This window comes from Rhinichthys klamathensis, unplaced genomic scaffold (genome assembly GCF_029890125.1).
Source record: "Rhinichthys klamathensis goyatoka isolate OS25496 unplaced genomic scaffold, OSU_Roscu_1.1 h1tg000117l_1, whole genome shotgun sequence".
Lineage (NCBI taxonomy): Eukaryota > Metazoa > Chordata > Actinopteri > Cypriniformes > Leuciscidae > Rhinichthys > Rhinichthys klamathensis.
This window is the reverse complement of record NW_026606654.1, coordinates 131,234-155,680: the sequence shown is the minus strand read 5'-3', so window position 1 is coordinate 155,680 and position 24,447 is coordinate 131,234. Positions and strand designations below refer to the sequence as shown.

Sequence of the window (24,447 nt, the reverse complement as noted above, 5' to 3'; positions counted from 1 at the left end):
CTTCAACTGTTCAATTTTGGTGAGCTCTTGCAAATTGTAGCCTCTTTTTCCTATTTGTAGTGGAGATGAGTGGTACCCGGTGGAGTCTTCTGCTGTTGTAGCCCATCCGCCTCAAGGTTGTGCGTGTTGTGGCTTCACAAATGCTTTGCTGCATACCTCGGTTGTAACGAGTGGTTATTTCAGTCACTGTTGCCCTTCTATCAGCTCGAACCAGTCTGGCCATTCTCCTCTGACCTCTGGCATCAACAAGGCATTTCCGCCCACAGAACTGCCGCTCACTGGATGTTTTTTCTTTTTCGGACCATTCTCTGTAAACCCTAGAGATGGTTGTGCGTGAAAATCCCAGTAAATTAGCAGTTTCTGAAATACTCAGACCAGCCCTTCTGGCACCAACAATCATGCCACGTTCAAAGTCACTCAAATCAACTTTCTTCCCCATACTGATGCTCGGTTTGAACTGCAGGAGATTGTCTTGACCATGTCTACATGCCTAAATGCACTGAGTTGCCGCCATGTGATTGGCTGCTTAGAAATTAAGTGTTAACGAGCAGTTGGACAGGTGTACCTAATAAAGTGGCCGGTGAGTGTATATTTCCATTACCATATACCCTTTCGGGGCTCTGTACTAATATGGTGTTAAATATGAATCTCGTCGACTACTCTCTGCATCAGCAATTTCTAATATGAAAGTGAGACACTACACATGCGTGCTTAATCGTGTCAAATGACGATATGTTTTTAAATTCAGGGACTTAAGTAGAGGCTGTGCCTTAACGACTATTAAAGTCCTGGCTGTCTGTTAAAACCCATTTGAAGCTGAAATAATATCATGTATTTTTTAGTTGAACGTGCCAGGTTTTTCAGAGTAGGAGTCAGTCAAAATGTCTTTTCACTATCCTCTTTAAAAAACATAACGGCTTGCAGCAGCATCTCCATATTCCACAGCTGTCATGTCTGGCAGGCCAGAATATACTGTATGTCATTGTTCAAGTCCTTAATTGAATAAATCTTGAGTGAAAAAGACAGAAGTTGATGTAAAAGAGTGAAATCTGTTTTAAAAACCTCAATATGTATCAGCATTCAGAAATTAAAAGGTGAACGTGAAACCTTGTGTCCTTGTTCTTATTTAATCTGCAAAATACAAGAGTTACTTTTATTTCCTTCCCTGATCCAGTGTAAATAATAACAAATAAAATATTAATATGTTTAACATTAAATATATAATCTATATGATTACGTATATAAATATGACTAATGAAACTAATAACTAATGAAACTAAATCAGCCACTTATTCACTGGCTACATTTTTTGACTGAACACATATGACACATATGACAACAGAACCATTCAAATCACAAAACATAAAAATGTCAAAATATGTTAATTCTTAATAATTATCAATTGATTAAGCTTCTACAGAGCCCCTAAAGAGATATAGCGGTGGAAAAATATGATACAGGAGGAAACAAAATGCTTTTGCGTTCCCTCGAGAAACTTTGCATTCGCTCGCCAAACTTTTGTGTTCTTTGCAAGTGAACGTAAAGTTTCTCAGGGGAACGCAGAGAACGCAAAAGCATTGAAATATTTTTTTACTACCATCTCATTTTTGTTTGTTTGTTTTTTAAATCAGCTAATCAACCAACAAACCAGTAAAAAAAAAAAAAATTATATATATATATATATATATATATATATGCAAAAACGTATGCACCCATTGTAGAGGATGCACATTTTTCAAATAAATAATTTTTGAAATTTACACAATAAAAAATAATAATTTATTTAGATGCATTTACACATGATGAATCCTCAACCGTGAATTCATACACACGTTTCAATAGAACACAACAGAAATACAGATACTTGTATCAGACACATCTTTATTGGCTTGCAAATTGAGAAGAATAAGGTTAGGAGGGTTTTACACCTTCAGGTTCACTCTATCATGGTACTTCTGGTACGGGTCGTTGAGGAACCAGTTCCTTCTTTTCCAAAAGGATGTTGTCATTTTGTCCAGCAATTTACACTGAGTTTTATTACAGAACACATGTTCTCTCAGCCGCTTCTTCCGGGCTGCTGACTTTTTCCACAGCTTTTTCTTATATCCCGCCTAAAAACACAACAGCATGATTTAACACACAAAGAACAAGTTTCAGTTTAGGTTATTTAAATAACAGGCCGGATTTCCAACATGACGCCAAAGAATTGCATGACAGGAGAGCTGTGAACAATATGTGAGCATGCTTTACCTTTCTCCTCACCCACAGGCCACAGTGGAGCCTGAGAAACCTTTGAACCACCGACTTCACAGACTTCCTCTTGCCTTTCCTCAGACTGTAGTAAGTTAAGTTCCTGACTGGCTGGAGCATCAATGAAGGGATGAGGGGAGTTACGCTGCAGAAAACAGAACCTCATCATTACAAAAAGAGCAAATCTTCCGTCAAAACATGCAACTAGACAGGCAGATAAAGCTTTGGAACATATAGTCAAACCTTGGGGAAAATAGCTTTACCTCAATCTCTGAAGCTTGTGTGAAATTGCTTTGATCCACCTTGTTTTTTAACACAAGTAAGCCAATGTCATATGTGAGACCTCTGAATCATTTGATGCTATTGGTACATAACTGGAAGTATAAATGGTGAATAGTTTCAAAACAAATGATGAAACTGTTTGAGCTATATAAATCAGTGTGTTTATGATTGACAAAAATATAACAAATACCAGTCTGCAACATCAAGACTGCAATATTCCATACAAAAAAAATATGAATTGTCCATTTTGATTTCATGTTGACTTTAACTTACATTTGAAACGATATTGCCAATTCGTTTTGTTTTTTGCTTCAAAAAAAATGGTTCCTAATGAATTAAAAGCAGAATCAAATGTTGTGTATTCCAAAAGAACCACAGAAAAAGTTTGTTTTGTTGTTTAATTGAATCAGAGTTGTAGAACAAATCGGTTCAGTGAATGATTCAATATGGACAGTCACTTGTCCACGTCGGAGATTAATATTTTGTAAATAAAGTGGTAAATTGTGTTTTTTGTGGACACGCGAGGTTAAACCACTGGAGTCACATGGATTACTTTAATGATGTCTTTACTACCTTTCTGGGGCTTGAAAGTGGTAGTTGCGTAGCTGTCAATGGAGGGACAGAAAACTCTCAAATTTCATCAAAAATATCTTCTTTTGTGTTCTGAAGATGAATGATAGTCTTACGGGTTTGGAACGACATGAGGGTGAGTAAGTAATGACAGAATTTACACTTTTGGGTGGAGTATCCCTTTAAACACAGATCAAACTCTGAGTTGACAAGGAACGTTTATACTGAGCGTTGTGAGCGCGCTGAACCTGATCTAAACCAGGTTGGATTTGTATGGTTTTGTCAACTGTAAACTTACCCTGAAACTCAGAGTTTGTTCAACTAGCTTCATGCAACAGGCCTCTGGGGGAAAATCATTCTAAAGGCCTATTCACGACAAAGGATGATAACTTTAACAATACAGTTTTAATAGTCATTCTTATTCTATGAGAATAGGGAAGGACACAGCTATAACGATGACGACACAAGGGAACGATATTGTTGAAATCACTTTTCATTTTTTTTTCCAGCTGATGAATGATAAAAACATTGACAGCCAACAGACAGACTGACAAATGTGTGGTTAAACAGGCAATGTCTTACCGACTCAGCAGGCCAGTGTGTTGTGCGGGAGCAGTGTGAGCCGGAAGCAGTGGTCGACAGACATGTCTCTGCACTACAGCTGAGAAGCGAGCTGTCTGAGTGAGTCTGACAGCAGGGGTGAGACGGTCTCTGCCTAAAACTGACAAGGGTCTCAGCAAACCTGATCATCAGAGGAGAAACAACTGTAGTTAAGAGATTACAGCCACATCAATACTAGCAAAAACACCCCTTATGAAAATTACTACTACAGAAACATAGTTAAACCATGGTAACCACAAAAAAAAAAAATCGTTTTACTACAAAAATGTACTACAAAAACGTGGTTACTATAGTTATACCATGGGAACTAAAAATTAACCACGGTTTTGCTACACTAACCATAGTTTAGCCATGGCGTTTGTAGTAAAACTGTTGTTGTAACCAATCCGCCAAAAAACAAGGTTACTACTTTTACTACAATAAAAACATGGTTAGTTTTCGTAAGGGTGGGGATTTAGTGTTGTCTAATGAAAGATTTTAAATCACCATGACATTCTTCACATGCTACCACAGCAATATAACGATAATGTAACAAAATATAGCATTCACGTTGAATAATATGAAATAAACTTTACAAATTCAGTCGTGTACAAACGGTCTCTCCACACAATGTAGCAGAGATAGAAACCGTTACACCCGTATTCCAATGCACACCAAGTCTAAGAGTCCATAGAAACTCGTTTCATTTTAGCCATGTATTTGTGATATTCCAAAAACTTTGCACATTTAATACCTGACAGACCTCTCGTCAAGGTGGCCGCCATCTTGAACGCCACTGACGCATCAACTACAGTGGACGGTTTGGACAAAAAGAACGCGCTGCGAGAATACACGGAGTAGAAATGTCCAACCAAAACCAACTCAAATTGATTCCAAGAAAGCAAATAACAAAAAATAAATAAAGTTTGTCACCTCTTTTAATTACCCTAAACACTAGATATAGATATAGAAAACTATGAAGCAAAGGATGCTGGCTTTGTTTGAACAAATAATTAATAGTAATGATGACACTGATATTTAAAATCTAAAAATAACAAAGCAATTAAAACAACTGCAATATGCTCTTCATTTAACATTTTCATATGTTCAAAAATATATAGATAGATATGTACCCTCTCTGTTCTTTTTTTGTCCTTTTTCTGTTATTTCTATTGTATTGCTAAGCATGTGATGTGTTCTTCTGATGTAATATAAAAGTTACCCTTGTATGCTATTTGTTGGAAATAAAGCATTCCAAAAGAACAAAAAATCTATCTTTCTGAAGAGGATTTGATAATCTTTCTTTATTTTTGTCATATGACTGGTCAGATAATGAAAGTACCGGTTGGGGATTTCTGAAGGGAAGTTTCAAAAATCAACCATCAAACTTGCATAGAGACACTACACTTTTATATAAAGTTGTGCAAAGCTGTTTATTCCAGAATACAACATTGGAAATTGCCGAAATTTTGTTTTTAAAAAGTAATATCTAACATCACATGTCAAATACATGAAATATAAATGTACCTCGAGGACCCCAGGTAGTCAAATGTAGTGGTACCAACAAAACAAAAAAAACACATGTGAACAAAATAAGCTTAATCCAACAACATAGTCCAAAATTCTTTCAGTGCCATGGCTTAACTTAATATCTGGTGCAAAATTAAACAAAAGAAAACACCCCCCAAAAAATACTGCATGGTTTACTCTTCAGACTCGAAAAGCAGTCAGAATCAAATCTTTAAAGATGTACCTTCATAACATAGTCAGTAGTAAACGGGTTTAAAAATGGAATTCAGAAAAGTGCGTCTCCATTCATAAATATTTAATAGTATCTTACCATTTTTAAGCTTAGAACAGTTCAATAAAAGTTCTAATAGAAATATTCAGACAAAATATGCGCAGCTGTAAATGTACGAGCTGATGTCACCAGCCTGCATAAACAGGCTCCGCATCACAAGGGATCCCGCAGAAGCGACCAGGTTGTCTGTCTTTTCGCAAGAGGGGCGTACGGGCGAGGGACAGCTCACTGTCATTATCTCTTCTCCTCCGCAGAACCAAAACGATGATAAAGAGAAGACCCACTGTAGAGGAGAAGAAGAATTAGAAGAGGGGGACAACTGACCTTCTGTTAAGCACTAGAGCTGCACGATTCTGGATAAATTGAGAATCACGATTTTTTTGCTTCAAATAGAGATCATGATTATCCCATGATTCTGATCAGACAACTAAACAAAATAACATGTAGTTTACTAGAGGTTCTGACAAAATGTTAATTGCTGCAGTCTATTTAAATTGTTTAATTAATCTGCATGAATTGTTAAAAAACTGTTTGAATTTATTTATTTATGTATTTAACAGGGACAGTGTATGACACTCAGCCATACCAAAATTAGCTACAAGCTAAATTTCATCTGTAGTCCCTGGGCAGGAAAGAGGTGACATACAATTAACAATCCAACAAACACATAAAAATATACCATAAAACGTCATCATCACGCAAGTTGCCTCTCAGACAACAACGTTTCACATTCTTAAAAAAACACAATAAAACAAAACAACAGAACAAAATAAAAGTGCAATATTAATAAACACAACAATACAATATTAGGATACGACAAAAAAATGAGTTTTTTGAGTTTATGATTAATGGGTACATGATTGTATAGATTTTAGCCATAATTTTACTTTATATTTAAAACAAGTAAATGTACTGATGTCTCTAATCTCATTTAGGACTAAGTTCCAGTATTTAGAGGCTCTGCTAGAGAAGGCTGATCTGCCAAACTCAGTACGTCTGCGCTGTACGGCACAGTGACCTCTACTGGTCGCCCTGGTTGTTCTCCGACTATCTGAGAGCAATATTATGAACCCCTCTAATGGGGGCGCAGCCAGATTATTAATTACTCTGTACACTAAACAAACATTGGCAAAGCACATCAAATTTTCAAAAGTCAAGAGTTTATGCTTTTGAATGATATTGCAGTAGTGATAACCTGATGGCTTTTTATCTAATACTTTGAGAGTTTGTTTATATAGCGTTTGTAGTGGAGCAAGTATTGTTTTTGCAGTATGTAAAATGTGAGACAATCATTGAATGCATATACAATTTGGCAGCATCTAAAGGTAACTGATTACGAATGTGTCTAAAATTTCTTAAATTAAACTTAACAGTATTACAAACCTGCTTTATATGTTTCTTAAAAGACAACTTTGAATCAAGAATAACTCCCAGATATTTAAAGTGTGACACAATCTGGATTTTTTCCCCATTTACAACGACATCTGGCTGATTTTCATTTTTCCTTATATAAAAATACATACACACAGTTTTACTGACGTTTAGTGTCATGCAAGACTCAGAGAGCCATGTGGCAATTTTTATCATTGCTGCTGTTAATTTGGTTGCCACTTCGTATCTGTCTCTTCCATGTGCCAGAATGACGTGTCATCTGCATACATTTGGGTGTCAACTCGAGGACATGCTAGCGGTAAGTCGTTAACATATAGACTGAATAACAAAGGGCCTAAGACTGAGCCTTGAGGGACGCCAACAGAACAGTTACTGAATGATGACATTTTATTCCCAACTCTGGTACTTTGTCTTCTCATGGTAAGATAGGACTCCATCCAGTTCATAGCAGCATCAGAAAAATTTAAATTTGACAACTTAGAGAGAAGAACATTATGATTTACTGTGTTGAAAGCTTTTTTTAAATCCAGAAAAACTGCTCCTCCAGCAAAGCACTGTCTAGTTTTGATTTGATTTTTTCAACAAAATAGCAGGTAGCCATTTCGGTCGAGTAATTTTTTCTAAAACCAAATTGCATTGGATGAAGTGTTTGTCCAGAATTTAGAAAGTCGGGTAACTGCTCAGTTACCACTTTTTCTGCAATCTTTGATGTCACCGGCAAAATGCTGATGGGTCTATAGTTAACTACATCAGTAGGTTCCCCTGCCTTGAAAATTGGAACTAACACTGCATTTTTCCAAGGAGTTGGAAAAATATATTGCTTTATCGATAAATTAACTAGGTGTGTAATGGGGGTGCTGAGGGAGTGAATATTGTTCTTTAGAAATGTTGAATCCCACTTAAATGTATCTTTTACCTTTGAGAACTTTAAAGATTGAATGATTCAATGATTTATGCATAAATAGTTCACTTGTTTCTTTACTGGATTAATCAGCGTTTTTGAACGAATCTCTTGAATGAATGATTCAATGACTAATACATGTTTTAACAGTCACTTTTCGCCACCTACTGATGTAATGATGTAATTGACAGTCTCTATTTGAAGAGTCAAGTTACTTTCAAAAGGTGATTTAGTCTGTTTTGAATGCTACCATCGCGGGAATCAGTGTTTATCCAAACTATAACCTTTTATTCCAGTACTTCTGTGATCATTTGAATATTTGTAACCATACTGTGATGTTCAAAAGACTGTTTGTGAAGCCGTTTCATATCTATACATGACAACTGCTCTCGGTCTCAGCGGCAGCGCCAACGCAGATTTGAATGTTCACTGTGATCATACTTTCATAGACATGCGAATCATTGTCATTTAGGAATGAATCGTGCAGCTCTACTAAGCATCGTCATAAAAATCTTACGGACCAATCCTATTCCTGACCGATTAAGAAATATAATAATAATGTAAGTAGCTTTAATTTGTATGACCTAGTAAAGATGCGGTCACATTTACGGTTGTTCGGTGAATTTTCATGGGCAAAACCCAGACATTTCAACGGGAATCCACACAGTAGGGAATTTTGCATGTGAGTGAGACATTTCCCTAGGCAGATTTCAAGTTTTTAATGGATTTTCTTCATTGACCAACAGAAAACTGCTTGGTTTGAAAGTGACTTCTGTGTGAACTGTGCTTCAAAAATCACTACACTATTGACAATAGACTTTTTTAACTCTATGGAAATTTTGTAAATGTGAAACAAGGAGGTGGAACTTAGCAGAAAAACTGAAATAGACATTTTGCATATTTTGGTTGGGGAACAAAAGTTCAATTGAGATCCGTTCATACCTCCTCCTCCAATAACAAGCAGTGCAATGGTAACAGGAGCAAGTTCACACGTCTCCCCAACCTTTCTGAAGAAGGTCTCCATGCAGTAACCAGGGGCCGTGCTGCCCTCGGGACAGAACGCATCAGTGGGACATTCGATCGGATTTACATCGGGACTCTGGAGCATATAGACAGAGGCACATGTATTACATAACATATAATAATGACACATATTTTATGTTGGTCATTTTCTTAGATAAACAAGGAAGTCAAAACTACAGTCTCTACAGTAAAAACTTTGTGTTCAAGCAAGAGGAACAAGTCCATTGGTAACAGTAAAGATTGTGTGTGTATGTGTGTGTGTGTGTGTGTGTGTTTGAGGAAGTAATCACTCACAGGGCAGTAATGGTTTTCAGGACACAGGTCACAGTTCTCCTGGCCCCGGCGGACCTGATAGAAACCACTGCTGCAAATCTGACACATGATTTGATGGGAAGCCTTGTGCATTCCTGTCATAAAATATTGACATCATTCGAGTTTCATAAGTGTACTGGGGAAATACTGATTTACTTGTTCAACAAAGACCTTTATTCATGTACTGATCTACGCCAAAACTGATTTCATCATGTTTTCCGGGTAGCTTTTGTCATGCGGATGACCCATCTCCAAAATGTAATATCACTAAAGCTTTCATATAATTTTAGTAAACAACAAGGCTAAAAGAAGATACCTGGACGACAGGGCGTACAGTCTTTGGCAGCGATCTGTAGAGCCTCTGAGCCTGCAGGACAGATCCGGCATTGGGTACAACTGGAGGAACTATCAGAACGGGAGAAGGGGAGAACTGTAACAATGAACAACAAACTATAACCATCTCATGGCACAACATTTATTTCCATCAAAAGGTGCATCCATTTTTGGTCAAGATCTTGTATTGATAATGCAAGAGTCCAGCGCTCTGTAAAGTTTCCTCCAGCACATCCCAAAGACTTTCAATGAATTGACTCAGAGGAGCCGATTCATGTGTGAAAATGATTCTTCATGATTCTTCACAACCATTCTTTCACAATCTGAGTCTGATGAATCTTTCCATTGTCATCCTGGAAAATGGCCATTTTGCATCAATGGAAAATGATGTGTCTTCCTACATGGCTGTTTAAGAAATGAAAAGCTACACACTCCATCAATTAGGGTTAGAAGAACTGTTACCAAACATATAACATGCTAGAAACATAATAATCACTGCAATAATGATCCAACCATAGACTCATAAGTGTTTGCCTATTTAAATCCAAACAGTGCTTTTTTGGGGGGATGGGCAGTTTATATATATATTACTTAAAGCTTGAGACATACATTTTATGGTGCAATGTTCAAAAAGGGAACTTACTTGCAGTACGTGCCTTGTGGACATGGGTTACACAATGTTGAATTTTGCAAAGATGTGTAGAAACCTTAACCAATAAAGAAAGAAAAAACTTTAGCTCTTTCCATTTTTATTAAATGCTTAATAAATGTGTGAAATTTCAGATTACATTTAATGTCTCATACATGTATTATAAGCAGAAAAATATATTATCTGCCCATATCTTATTTAAGACATTCGAATTTAGAATTTGTATTAAATAATAAATATATATTTTATATAATAACAAAAACAAAACATAAAATATATTATAGATAACATGTTTTCCCTTTATATTTCGATATGTAGTATCTGTAGTAGTTGTATGTAGTATCTGTTTTTTTCTCCACCCCTCTATATGATAATTGATTTATATAGAAAAGCAAATAATAAATGAACACATCACTTGTTACCTGGTGCGCAGGCCCTGCAGGAGACGGAGCCGGTGTTATTGCTGTAGGAACCAGTAGGACATGCCTGGCAGACGGGGCTTCCTGTGGAACTAATGGAGAGAAAAAAAATGATTAGAGCCTTGGCATGGAAAGAATGCTTATGCTTTGAATAAACATAAGCGACGTAATACTTTCTCCTCTCACTTGCTGTAAAACCCAGATGAGCAAGGCAGACAACCCTGCTGTCCTGCGAGAGGCTGATAGAAGCCCTGCACACAGAGAAGACAGGCTCCGGGTAACACACACAGGCCCACATCAGGACAGCAAGAACACAGCAGAGTTTCTGAGGACACAGACAGAGAAAGTGTCAGCTTCAACATGTGTGGAACACTTTAAATCAGCATTGAATGCACATGAGCCCACCGTTATCGTAATAAGAGCCAGGGGCGCAGGCCGTGCAGGAGGAGGTGTTGAGCGAGGAGCAGCTGGGAGACGCAGTGGTCACGTTTGCACTGACTGTGGTGATCGTCACAGCAGGACTGAGTGTTGTCTGACTCATCACCACTCCTACACAACGACAGACCAAAAACTGCCTTCAAATAAATCATATGACAGAATGGTCTTAAAAGCACAATTCAATTATTTTAAAGGCAGGGTAAGCGATTTGTTCCAGAAACAGTTTCAGTTTCTTCTCATCCTGATAGCAATCACTAAGTTAAGTGGTATAAATGTGTTCATTTGTATATACATCATCTGTGGAAGGAGTAGGATCATAAAATTATACGATGTCCCACCTGCCTATGAAGTGGTTTCAATTGTTCTGTAAAATAACTTCGCATAGATCTTTGATGCCAGAAATATTAGACTTTATTAACAAACAAAGCCGAGCATCTCCTGCAGGGGATCACTCCCTCCAGCAGGAGATCCCTTCCTCCTGCAGGCGATCACTCCTCATCCGTGCCCAGCTTCTCACATATATACATACATCCTTTTCCAAAGATGGTCATACACTTATAGATAGGTTTGGGTGAAGGTTTTGTACCATGTGACTTCTCAGAATAGAATTGACATTCACGGTCTTTTTACAGAAGGTCTTGCAGCTTTCAAAGACACATAGAGTCCTTCTAGAGGACTCATACAATAAATAATTGTGTATTCTTATAAGGCTAAATTACTTGTTTTCTAAATAATAAAATCTTCAACACCTTTTAACGTATGTATTTCCATACCTCTGTCTGACATGTTAATCAAAAACTTTGCAGTCTCTCATGTTAAAGGTGCTCTATGTAACTTTTTTACTAAAATGAATCCTTTTTTTTATTGCCTGTGTGTGAAGGGGTTGTAATCACACATTAAAATGATCCACTTGTTGAGTTTTGCTATTACCTCTGAAGGCCAGTATTCCTATTTCTATGTGAAGTCTCCGGGTCGGATTTACCGCGAAATCCAACGGATGTGACGTGCATGCGCGCTCCCGATCCTCTCTCCTTATATACAGTCTATTGTAGACGGTCAGGGAGTTACGTCCGGTTAAAGGCGCACGTTTTTCGGCTTATATCTCAGTCAATCTTTGATCAATATTCCCAAGACTCTAATCGTTCGTAGTGCTGGACGGGGCCTTTCGAACGAGCCCACCCCCGAGGTCCAACTCGCCCGGCTCCCCGAGTTATAGCCGTTCGAAATCGGGGGTCCCAGCGAACGGCGATCAGGTAGGGGGCATCCCCGAGGCCCGCCACTCTAGTGTTCGGGCAAGGGTTCCCCTGGGACCTCCTCCCCCGAATTTGAGCTCTCTGGGTCTTTGCGTTCCAGAGATACGAGCGATTTTCTTCTGAGATCGTGACGTCACCGGCGTCCGCAATTTTGCAGCGCGCCCGATGGTTTTCTGCTAATATCTCCGCGAAAACACCACCAAAAACTATGGAACTTATATGGTTCTTTTCAGCTCGACTAGATGGTCCCAACGAGCTCGGTGCTCGCCGAATCCGTCTAGTATTCGCCGAGATATTTGCGTAATAGACGGTATTGTCTATGAGTTCGAGCACGAGCGCTCTTGTAAAATTTGGTTGCAATCTGAAACATCACCACTAGAGGCCGCTAAAAGTTACATAGAGCACCTTTAATCAAAGAAAAAAACAAACAAATAGAAATCACTCTCTGGTCTTGACTGAATAATTTTTGTAACCGTAATTGTAAGCATTAATCTGCATTTAATTTTTACAATGAAAACTATCCAGTGTCATTTTTTACATTTGCTTACTTTATTTAATTTCTGTAATATTTCTTACCTGCAATATACTGTATACCCACCTGAAAAACTTAAAGCCGTGTTTATTTCATACCTCTCTTTATTCTATTGCATTTATTTGTGCTGTTGTTTGCAATTTGTTTATTTGTTCTTATTTTATTACTGACTTTTTACTTGGTAAAAAGCATTTGGCATTGAAGAAAAGTAGAATTCTGTTTGTATATGCTGTCAATTATAGTTCTTTGAAAGAAAATCGGAATCTGCAAAAAACTGAATTGGCTGGTCACAATTACAAAATAATCAGAATCGGCCAAGAAAATTGCAATCGTGCAACTCTACTTTCTGGGGCTTGAAAGTGGTATTGACGGACACTGTCAATGGAGGGACAGAAATCTCTCAGATTTCATCAATAATATCTCCATTTGTGTTCCGAAGATGAAAGAAGTCTTACGGGTTTGGAACGACATGAGGGTGAGTAATTAATGACATAATTTTTGGATGAACTAACCCTTTAAGTATACTATATCTTATAAAGCACAATAAAAGTTATAATACATTATTTCTGGCTTATTTCGGCTCAATACTGCTCAACCTTTTGACAAGGTTGGTTTAAAGGTTTATTGTAACGGCATAACATGAATCACGCTCACATTCCTTCGACTGTGTGTGTGTGTGTTTTTTTTATTGTCTGTTGGTACATACTGTAAATGACACGACAACATGCTAGTTAACCATCAGCAAAAAGGCAAACAGAGTCCTTATTGTGAGCGTAATCATATTAGCCATGAGGCCGGTCACCCTCAGCGACACAAGCTCCCACTGAAGAAACACAATTATTCTGAGGTGACGCCGGTCATATGACTTGATTTCACTCCAGAAATACTAAGTGAGGGACCCAGGAACCAATTCTCTGTTTGTTCTTTTCCAAGCCTTTACGACTCTGAAAAACATGTTTTACTTGACTCTTACTGACATGTTATGATAGTTTTCAGCTCATTTGAACACATTCTTATTTTAACACATTCTTTAAAATACACAAATGAAGAGGTTGACAAATCACATAGACATCACAAATGAATGAATCAGGGGTCATAAAAACATAAAAATGTCACACTACAGAAACCTGACGTCACTGCATGCCATAATGCCAATAAACCAAGTACAGTCTTTGTTTACTATACAGCAGAGTTATAGATTTTGGCCAAAACATTTGGACATATTGTTAGGTTAAAGGAACACTCCGACTTTTTGAAACTTTAGCCTATTCACCTTATCCCCCAGTGTTAGATAAGTTCATACATACCTTTTTCATCTCCGTGCGTGCTGTACTCCATCTGACGCACCCACCGCTAGCCTAGCTTAGCACAAAGACTGGATGTAAATGGTTGCAGCTAGCATACTAATCCAAATAAGTGACAAAATAGCGCAAACATTTTCCTATTTACATGTTGTGATTTGTATAGTCACGGAGTGTACAAAAAACGAAGTCACATGAGACACAGACATATTTTAACCGTATAAATACTGGGAACTATATTCTTTGAAGGCGAAGCACTGCTACTTGGGCGGAGTGATAACCGCAGCACCTGAGACGCGCTCTCTGCTCCTCACCACGGCGCGGTCTCAGGTGCTGCGGTTATCACTCCGCCCAAGCAGCAGTGCTTCGCCTTCAGAGAATATAGTCGCCTTCAGAGAATATAGTTCCCAGTATTTATACGGTTAAAATATGTCTGTGTCTCATGTGACTTTGTTTTTTGTACACTCTGTGACTATACAAATCACAACATGTAAATAGAAAAATGTTTGCGTTATTTTGTCACTTATTTGGATTAGTATGCTAGCTGCAACCATTTACATCCAGTCTTTGTGCTAAGCTAGGCTAGCGGTGGGTGCGTCAAACAGACTTATAGCACGCACGGAGATGAAAAAGGTATGTATGGACTTTTCTAACTCTGGGGGATAAGGTGAATAGACTAAAGTCCCAAAAAGTCGGAGTGTTCCTTTAAGGCTTGTTAGATTTCACAAAGAATGTTGTTAGTAAAACCCCTCAAACTAAAGTTGTCTCTATTGAAAAACTGATACTCCACCACCTCTGGTAAATTTATTTACAAAAGTTAAAAATGGTGAAACCTCTGGTTAATTTGTTGCAATATGTAAAAATGGTGTAAAATTATTTTTAAAAGGTCAAGACCCAAACATGATTCCCCTTTACACACGTATATCTATTTTTCCTGATATAAATATTAAACATTAGGTTAATAAAATAGATAGATAGATAGATAGATAGATAGATAGATAGATAGATAGATAGATAGATAGATAGATAGATAGATAGATAGATAGATAGATAGATAGATAGATAGATAGATAGATAGATAGATAGAATATTGGGTGGGGACATGTTGTCAACTAGTAACTAGATACAGAGAGAATATCTGACATTCAATAATAATCAATAAACAATAATCAAACATTCACAAAGCGAAATGTGCTGGCGTTCAACAAGAGAAACAATTTAAATATCCTATTGTATGTTTTAAAATATTATCTAAATAATAAAATGCGTTATGACAGCATTTTAAAAGTCTCAGATGTTCTGTTGATTTGGAAACTCACCCAAAACACAAGCGGTGACGAGAACAGGCAAAACCCCCAAACGCTCCATGATCCAGCGATTTACTTCAAGAGTCCCCACATCTGTTTATCCATCTGCATTCATCACGGTAGACGACAGCATTAGCAAAAGAGTGTAATATTGGGAACTAATTCAGATTTCTTCTCTCGCTCTCATTCCCTCTCTCATCAAAGTCATATGACACTAATCATGTGATCACATTCCTAAACACAGACTGCGTACTTGTTATTACCTTACTATTTTATATATACAAACCTCCTATATACATGAACTAAACTTAGCACGACCCAGAAGTTAGTCGTAATATTTAAAGTAGGTGAAACATTAACCAGCAGGACGCGAGTTAAAAGCATCGGTTAAAAGTCCAACAGAGTTTCTCAGATTGTTTTGAAGTCCCGCCCTTAAAACAGGACCTTAAAGTTACCATGGTAACAGTACGGCAAAATACTGAGAGATTTTGAATCGTATATATATATATATTATATTATATTATATATATATATATATATATATATATATATATATATATATATATATATATATATATATATATATACTGTAAACATTTTTACAAATATGGAAAGTGATATTTGTATTGCCTATTGCCCTCAAATTTGAAGGAGGAAAGAAATACGGAAATGTCTATATTTTCGACACTTTTTGCTTTACACAAGTGTAGAACATTATCAAAGCTGGGTGACCAAAGGACCAGCTAAACCCTTGGCTGGCTTTTAGCATTTTTTTCCCCAGCAGGGTAAAGGGCTGCATTCTTGTTTATTATCTGCCGTTGTGTTCCAAATTTGAAGTTGATATCGCAAAAATGGAAGTTCATATGAAATTTAGTTTCTGCGCTATAGGCTACCAAAAATAGCCACCGAGCGTCACACACTTTACATAGATTTTTTTTTTTTTTTTTGGACGTGTTCTCCACTGATGAATTAATTTCTGTCACAATATCTCTTCTATCACAAACAGTCGCCAAATATACAACATTGAGTCTCAGACCTTTCCAACTATATGCGTTTTGTCAAGATTAGAAACATTTTGGATTGTAAAATAGTTCAAATAAATGTTGTAGGGCCTATGACGCTGCGCACTATAGGGGGAGGAGCCCGCTAAGGTTTTAAAGTACCGTTTACATGGTAATGCAATGTCCGATTTCAAAACTGTTTTCACCAGAGGAATTTTGAGTTAAGCTTTCGAATGATAGCTATAGCCTACCTAATTTATGATAACTAAAATATGTGATAAAGGCAATAAATAAAAGAGAGCCAAGCATCCCGCTAACAAGCCCGTGGCAGTTAAGGGGTTAAATATTCTGAACGGAGAGAAATAAACATCGTCTTTTTTTTTCAACATATAAATTTCCTCTTCACTGTTTATTATGGGATTCAGTGCAAACATTGACTTGAGCATGCCCTGAGTAGGCTAACACATGTTATCACCACACTGTGTAGAGATAACAATAAACAGCAAAAACTAAGCCAAATTTGTACATGATAACACTGAAGAATCAAAACACTGCATAACGGATAGAGGCTAAATACAGAGTAACAGCCCTTTGGTCATTCAAAACATGGCGATTGCAATATAACAGCCGAAAATATGTATGGATAGAAGTGTTAAAGGTGATATTTATAATATCCAACACAGCATTTAGTGCATTTTAGCTTCAGATAAGTTACACTGTGGCATAATAAATTGAATAGCACTTTTACATATTAAGAACAGAAAACGGTAAAATACCACTTATATCCAATAACCGTTTCTTTCTCTGTTTATGTATGGCTTGCTACATGCAAGTGAACAACCTCAGAACTATGCAGATGGTCTGTCATGGACAAACTGGTCCATTTTTGGAAGATGGAAAAGCACAACTCTTAGCAATTTGACCAATTACAAAGAAAAATGTAAAAATATTAAAGGCTTTGCTTAAATGAAGCACTTGATAGACCAGTATTCACACTAGCTGCTTGGCTGAGAAGTCTTTTTTTACTTCCTTCCCTGTCTTTGATGGAAACCTCTGGGCAATTCCATAGGGAACATGAGCTGCCACAGTTCCCAGTTCTGCCGCTCCCTCCACGTGGAACATTTGATCATCGAAGAAGATGTGAGGTCTGATCTTTTCCAGCATGGGGCCTTTAGGGGCTCCTGCTAGGAAGAGAGCCTCGTCTGTCTCCAGGCCCCATGAACGCAGCGTCTTGAGGGCCCGGGTGCCTGAACTGGCTGCACTGCGAGCTGTGACCAAATAGGTGCGGATGGGACAATCCAAGCGCTGGCCTTTGGCATAGAATTTCTGTTGCAGTCTCCCCAGAGCTTCCAGGAACCCTTTAAGTGGTCCCTAGGAAAAAAAAAAGATAATTTCTGTCACAAGTAGGGTCGTCACGTCACGGTACCAAAATATCAGTAGTCGGTACCAATACCAGTAAAATTACACGGTTCTTGGTGCCAGAGCATAAACTGTTGAATGGTACCCGTCTGTTGGTTAACAGTGTCAATCATCGCAGTTTCCGATCCAATCGCGCATTTAAATTGTCAATCCAGAAACTCCAGGAGCTACTATGAAAAACTGAACATATTCAGACTGTGAATGGGTCATAAACAGAAAGCAAGAGAAGAGCCCTCCCTTTATAAGCAATTAGGGGCAGTTTACACAACGCCATTTTCAACTAAAAACTGAACTTTGAAAACCGGTTAAAGTGCACATTTTTTAAAACAATACCGTTTTCGTCTCCGTGTAAACTACTAAAACACAAATTTGTGAAAGTGGTGACATCATGCGCATAGGTTTTACATGTTCAGTGTTTCTTTACAAAGTGACATCGCCAACTACTGGCCTGGCAGCAGAATACTGCATTTTTAATAGTTTTCGCAGAGCCGTGTGAACGGGGAATCGTTTTGATAACATTGTCGTCTGTATGCGAAAAACGCAAAAGGAAAAACTTTTCCGTTTTTAGTACATCATTGTTCTGTAAATGTACCACAAGACTGTCAATCTCTAAAGCGCAAGCAAAGCTCGCTGAATTCTGCAGTTGCGCAAAAATTCACGTTATAATAAAATTCTGTATTGTACAGTGAATCTCTTATTTACATCACGTTTACACTTTGTTGGTTATAATTAAAGGATACGCAACCGTGCAGCTCACGTTAAACAAAACAAAACCTTGTGCGTTTTCAGCAGCGTTAAGCGGATTCAGGCTAACTTACTGCCTAGCACCTCTGACAGGCCATTGAGTTCACGCGCTCAACAGATAGGATTGTGATTGGCTACAATGCTTAGCGCTTGTAAAACATGCTAAATAGAAACCTCTGGCACTCCGAATGCTGTCGTTCATTTTTGTTTGAACGTTTTCTAAAGCAGCCTATCAGCAGACGTACCTGGTACTGCGGAAATGCTAGTAACGTCAGCTTTTTTTAGTACCGACTGGAACCGATTGTGTGTTGGACAACCCTAGTCACACAAGTATAATAATCCTTGCTTTCTTGTGAAAAATACTTGAAATGTTGAGAACTCCATTTGATGATCCAATATGTGAATGACGTTTCCTGCAATTTAAGAATTCACGCCATGTTATATTGCACTGCTATTACATTTAAATTGAACATACATGATCAAGAGGTTTATTTTCATGGGCTTTCTCGTGTTCAAAAAACTTGTCCAGTCCGTGGGCTTTGTAAATTCTCTCCGACTCATCCGAGAAGAGAACGGCATCTCCATCAAAGGCCACGCGCAGCTGAGTCTCCGACACCTCTGTGGTTTTTCCTTGTGAGAATACTGTAGCTGCTGCAATTCCTAACAAAAAAAAAATTCACATTAAAACAATATTAGTATACTTATGATTCTACCGTTAATCGCCGAACACTCCACTCACCCTCTTCAATGGCTTCTCTAACTTTCAGTGAATCCGCTGACAGATAAAGGTTGGTGTGGTACGCTTTCAGATAGCCAATAGGGCTGTTGCCTCCAGTCATGCAAAAGCGCTCTATAAACAGCTCTGGAAATAACAGACAACACAAGACATTATTTACACGTTTACATAATTATAGAGAGGACTACCTCCAAACTTAAGTGCACTTAAAAAGAAACCTCAACACAATATTTTTTTCACTGCAATGCGCTCAGTAAGGCATGAATTCAGCATCTGTAGGGAAGCATACTGTAACTGTAGTTGCACTAAAAAGCTCTTTAAAGGATGTCAAATGTAATATGTGCACTTGGATGGTTTTTGGATGGTTCATCCAAAATTGAAAATTATGTCATGGTTATAATTATTCACCCCCATGTCATTCCAAACCTGCATGACTTTTTTTTGAAGAATGTAGGGAACAACAGAATTTCGGTCGCCACAGACCTCCATTGTATTTTTCCCCCACATAATGGAACTAAATGGGAATCGAAAATGTTTGGTTACCAAAACATTCTTCAAAATATCTTATTTTATGTTCCACAAATCATACAGGAGAGAAAATGATGACAGAATTTTCATTTTTGGGTGGATTTAATGTACTAATTTTAACATATTTACCCATTTTCGTAATAGCACAGTTTCATTCTGCTTTCTAAAGACTCTATAAAATCAGTCTTTAGATTAATTGCAGTTATTTTATTATATATATAGCTTTAAAGAAATAAATCTGCATTATTTTATTTTAAAAAGTACATATACGCTATCAACTTAATACAAATATTATATTATAAACATTTAATAATTAACTTTTATATTGTCATTAAGTAATACAAATTATTACAATATACAATAAGGTGTCATTTGTTTACATTAGTTAATAATGCATTAGTTAAAACAAACTAAAATATGTTTTTACAGCATTTGTTAACGATAGTTAATAAAAATACAATTGTGTATTGTTTGTTCATGTTAATTCACAGTGTGTTAATTAATGTTAACAGATATAGCATTTTATTTTAAAAATGTATTAGTAAATGTTGAAGTTAACTTAATAAATGCTGTAGAAGTATTGTTCATCTTATCTAAAGATCATAAATTAAATCTTATTGTAAGTGTTTCCAAATATTTTAATAATTGACGATATAAAAGCCAATTGTTTAATTTTGGAAGAAACTGTGTTAATATTTTCTCACTGTACAAATGGGCCATTATGTATGAAAATAAATAGCTGCTTTTATACATCAGGAATGGAGTCTCGTGTCCTCATATTTGAGGGTCCATGGCATTAAAACATATTAGTTTGCCATGTTTCAAAGGGACACAACTTCCTGATGTTTATCCAGTGAAAAGCAGTCAGTCAAAGATCTTTTGACCTACGGTGATGATTAATTGAGTTTATGAGCCGAAGTCCCACATGAGCATGATTGCTGGTCATCAGAACCACATCAAAGAGCTCTTCACTGTCTGGATACAGATCCCTGAGTCGAGCATTCACTGCCTCCACCGCCTACACAGGACAGAAAAAGCATTTCACTAATTCCTTCTATCCATGGCACTGTTGGACAGAGGGAGAATTCAGTCATTTTCTTCTTTAATTTGAGATCATTTTAAATGGAGTCATAGTTTTTCTCATTACTGATATCATAGCTTGTGTGTTTTGACCTTAACGAAGGGGAAAGCAGGTCCGGGTGTGAATGGCTCGTTCTCATGTTGGATCTGATAGTTCAGGTAATCCTCCATTCCCTGTTGCTCATAAATGTCCTGCTCCTGATCCATATTGAAGAGGGCGCGGGAGGACACCGCAATAGTGATGGCATTCTGAGGCTTTGGCTGAATAAACATAATATTGCGTTATTGAAAGAAGGACACACATTTTTGATTACTATTTGAGTGTTATTTCAAATAGATTTCAAACTTTGCAATAAATAAATAAATTAGCCTATCCATTTACAGCTGATGCAATAAAGACAACATTGTCAACAACCAATTTCAAACGTATATGGAATGGATGGATAGATGGATGATGTGCAATAAGACCATAAATTGTTCATATAATAAATAAATAAATAAATATCATGCAGACAAAAAGTCAATAACTAATTTTGGATGTTTTTAGACAAACAGATATAAAAAATGAACAAAGACCAAACAGTTACCATTAACAACATCAAATGTTAAATAAATAAAACTGCAATAAGACCAAAAACTCCCATTAACAACATCAAAAATAATAAATAGCAGTCCAGAAAGGCGAAAAATGTCAATAACCAGTTTCGATATAAGTACTGAATAGTTCAGTACTTAATAAACTTAATAAACTGAATAATCAGTTCTTTGACAGAAACAAACAAACATACAAATAAAGACCAAACAATTCGTATTAACATCAAATGTTTTTTCAATAAATAAATAACAGTGCAATAAAACCAAAAATGTCTTGTTGTTAGAAAGGCAGATAGATATTAAAATTTTATTTACACGAACAAACTAATAAATTAAGTAGCCTAACCAAAATTGCCGTCAACATCAAATGTTATTGAAATAAATAAATAAATTGCAATAAGACCATACAATTGCCAGTAACAAAATTACATGTTAATAACATGTAATGTTACTGGCAATTTTATGGTCTTATTGATGTTAAATAAATAAATAACTTTCCACACGACTCTGTGGAAATAAATAAACAAATTAATTGTTGTTCATTGCAATAATACCAACAAGTGACTTAAAAATGTCTTCAAAATAAACTTTTTTCGCCGTCAATCGCTGCGTAATCTGCGTTGTCGCAACAGTAATCAAATCACGTCCAGTATTAAAGCAACTGGTCCTAAGCGTTTGTTCATATCGCCTTTTCAATGGCTCCTACCAAACTCTGCGTTACGATTTTATCTCGGATCATAGTCCCCTTCTGTTATCTGCCTTGCTATTTTGTTTGTTGATACAGGCTTTGTTTTCCTCCCATTTCACTGTTTTCCTCAATGGCATCACTGCAGCAAACGTGCTCGCGCCATCGTGTCCGCGCGCGCGTCTGGTTAATGTCTCGCTGCAGGCGCGCGTGTATTTTTAGAGGCATTATCAAATGCAGATTACTCTGGTGAGCTCAAAACAATGTTTTCCGTCACGACTATAGGTGCTATGTTGGTATATTATAATAAGGAACTTTAATACAGACTCACCGGTTTAGGTTTCTTGCTAGGGCTCGATTGGTTCTCCTTCCTCTCCCAAAAAGTCTGCATCTCTTTCATTAGTGGATTATTCATGACAAACACCCACACACACACACACTGAGCAGTCACATCCCCTCCTGACAGCAATCAAATGAGCACACACTGATATAGATGTGGGAGACGCTGCTTTCATCCTCACATCTCCATCTTCCGGTTCCTTCCAGGGATCAATGATGGAGGATCTCCCTGTGGCATCGGCTCAGACGTGGACGTGGGTGTGCAACAGCAGTGTGTGTGTTAACATCATCTGTGCAAATGGAGGAAATGATTTTGGATTCTGGGGATGTTTCCATTTACTGCTGGTGTTACGAGGCACCTAAAAGACATACTTGAAAGGGGGAAAACTGCATGATTAGCACTAATGCATAAGAGCACTTCATAATGACTCCAAAGACATACTGTACTGTGTGCATTGTATTATTCATAAGGCTCAAAATAAGGAAAAGGTTTAGTCAAAGATTTTTTTAAATGTTTTGAAAGAAGTTTCTTATGCTTATCAAGGCTGAATATTTTTAATCAAATACAGTAAAAATGGTAATACTGTGAAATATTAGGCTACCATTTTAAATAACCGCTTTCTATTTTAATATACATGTTCAAATATAATTTATTCCTGACGCAAAGCTAAATTTTCAGCAGCCATAAGTAGCATTACTTTATGACATTTCAGAAATCATTGTAAAACGTTGATTTGGTGCTCAAGAAACATGTGATCAATGTTGAAAACAGTTGTGCTGCTTTTTTAAAATTCTTTAGTGAATAGAAAGTTCAGAAGAACAGCAGTTATTTGAAATATAAATATTTCGTAACATTATAAATGTCTTTACGACAGATACACAGACAAGAAAAATATCAGAGACCTCCGGTTATGTAAAGAAAACTTCATTTATTACTTTCATTGCATGACATAAATACTTAGTAGACTTTGAAAAGTTCTTTACATCTTATTAGACTGAACCTGCCATTACAAAATAAGAACAAGCTTTGAATAAATAGAGCAAATTCTCTCATTGTGATTCTCTTTATACAGAAAAAAGTAATTTTGTACATATATAATTTCATTATTTTTGTTCTCTGTAAAATAAAACATCTGTATAATTTTAAAGACTCATATCTTATTTTCTATACAAAAAACAACAAAGCAAAAAACAAAACAAAAAAAAACATAGAATGAGAATCAGAAGAGGGCACAAATCAGAAACTGAGCTTATCACATGACAGGCTGGAAGTCGAGTCTGCAGACGGGAAGTATTCAACCTTTGGCTGATTCACAATCTCATTTCAAATCATAAAAAACATTAGCTGTAAAAATCAATCCTTCAGTATCATGCCGATATACAATCAAGACATTCCTGAGGAAAAGTCATGATATCAAAACAGGAAGCAACGAGAAAAATGACAATTGTTCCACTCAAATGTCAACTTGATCGTACCACTCAAAGATGGAAATCTGTATTCAAGACTATATCGTATTTACCCAGAAGTGATCCTAAAGCTATTTCTGGCTTAGTGTGCAACTGCAAATTGATTCCAGTGTCAGGTAAAGCGGTCTATGCCAATACTGACGCAACTAGGGAAGCTTCTTTCTGCCAATGAATAAAAAATAAAAAAGGTAATTGCGACTTTTTATATCTCACAATTCTGACTTTATAAACACAATTGCGAGTTATAAAGTATGAGTTGCGAGATAACATCGCAACTGCCAGACAGTCCAAATCTGCGAAAAAAAAAAAGAGAGTCGCAATTATCTTTTAAATTGTTTTATTCCATGGCGGAAACAAGCTTCCATAGCAATCTATTCAGCGGACTATAAGAGAGTAATATATGGAAGCTTGTTTCAGCCACTGAATTTTTATCTCTGACTTTTTTTTGCTAAGAATCACATAAGAATACAAATTTGCAATTGTGAGTTATA

General features: G+C 36.8%; 3 protein-coding genes across 5 annotated transcripts; all 3 read right to left on the bottom strand.

Annotated features, from left to right (window-relative positions):
- Positions 1-1,855: 1,855 nt before the first annotated feature.
- Positions 1,856-4,555, bottom strand: mrpl35 (mitochondrial ribosomal protein L35). Of its 2 annotated transcripts, none has more exons than XM_056255037.1 (4): positions 4,466-4,555; positions 3,685-3,844; positions 2,251-2,395; positions 1,856-2,111 (listed from the first exon to the last, which is right to left on the bottom strand). In XM_056255037.1, exons 1-4 carry the CDS (start codon positions 4,485-4,487, stop codon positions 1,923-1,925), a joined length of 516 nt encoding a protein of 171 aa, XP_056111012.1. In that variant the 5' UTR covers positions 4,488-4,555; the 3' UTR covers positions 1,856-1,922. The 2 variants fall into 2 exon arrangements, with proteins under 2 accessions (XP_056111012.1, XP_056111011.1); XM_056255036.1 differs by having other exon boundaries at positions 4,457-4,551.
- A 566-nt stretch (positions 4,556-5,121) lies between these two features.
- On the bottom strand, positions 5,122-15,758 carry si:dkey-21a6.5 (laminin subunit gamma-1). The gene is made up of 9 exons (XM_056255048.1): positions 15,376-15,758; positions 10,938-11,081; positions 10,719-10,857; positions 10,536-10,624; positions 10,108-10,171; positions 9,448-9,536; positions 9,114-9,226; positions 8,739-8,895; positions 5,122-5,786 (listed from the first exon to the last, which is right to left on the bottom strand). The coding sequence occupies exons 1-9, from the start codon at positions 15,422-15,424 to the stop codon at positions 5,629-5,631; spliced, it is 1,002 nt and encodes a 333-aa protein (XP_056111023.1). The 5' UTR covers positions 15,425-15,758; the 3' UTR covers positions 5,122-5,628.
- Positions 15,759-17,120: 1,362 nt separating this feature from the next.
- On the bottom strand, positions 17,121-22,665 carry nt5c1ab (5'-nucleotidase, cytosolic IAb). 2 transcript variants are annotated; one of them, XM_056255046.1, is made up of 6 exons: positions 22,172-22,243; positions 20,965-21,132; positions 20,680-20,809; positions 19,267-19,389; positions 19,003-19,187; positions 17,121-17,735 (listed from the first exon to the last, which is right to left on the bottom strand). In XM_056255046.1, exons 1-6 carry the CDS (start codon positions 22,202-22,204, stop codon positions 17,355-17,357), a joined length of 1,020 nt encoding a protein of 339 aa, XP_056111021.1. In that variant the 5' UTR covers positions 22,205-22,243; the 3' UTR covers positions 17,121-17,354. The 2 variants fall into 2 exon arrangements, with proteins under 2 accessions (XP_056111021.1, XP_056111020.1); XM_056255045.1 differs by lacking the exon at positions 22,172-22,243 and adding an exon at positions 22,482-22,665 and having other exon boundaries at positions 17,124-17,735.
- Positions 22,666-24,447: the final 1,782 nt, after the last annotated feature.

Bases quoted from the DNA above. Each gene is read 5' to 3' on its own strand.
- mrpl35 (XM_056255036.1), bottom strand. From the start codon at position 4,487: ATGGCGGCCACCTTGACGAGAGGTCTGTCAG. The intron at 2,396-3,684 runs GTAAGACATTGC...TGTTTTCTGCAG, and splicing joins CACACTGGCCTGCTGAGTCG to CGTAACTCCCCTCATCCCTT. The intron at 2,112-2,250 runs GTAAAGCATGCT...TTGTGTTTTTAG, and splicing joins GCCTGTGGGTGAGGAGAAAG to GCGGGATATAAGAAAAAGCT.
- si:dkey-21a6.5 (XM_056255048.1), bottom strand. From the start codon at position 15,424: ATGGAGCGTTTGGGGGTTTTGCCTGTTCTCGTCACCGCTTGTGTTTTG. The intron at 10,858-10,937 runs GTGGGCTCATGT...CTGTGTCCTCAG, and splicing joins TGGCTCTTATTACGATAACG to AAACTCTGCTGTGTTCTTGC. The intron at 10,172-10,535 runs GTAACAAGTGAT...TTATTGGTTAAG, and splicing joins CTGCAGGGCCTGCGCACCAG to GTTTCTACACATCTTTGCAA.
- nt5c1ab (XM_056255045.1), bottom strand. From the start codon at position 22,565: ATGAATAATCCACTAATGAAAGAGATGCAGACTTTTTGGGAGAGGAAG. The intron at 21,133-22,481 runs GTGAGTCTGTAT...ATGTTTATTCAG, and splicing joins CTAGCAAGAAACCTAAACCG to CCAAAGCCTCAGAATGCCAT. The intron at 19,390-20,679 runs GTAGGTCAAAAG...TGTTATTTCCAG, and splicing joins AAACTCAATTAATCATCACC to AGCTGTTTATAGAGCGCTTT.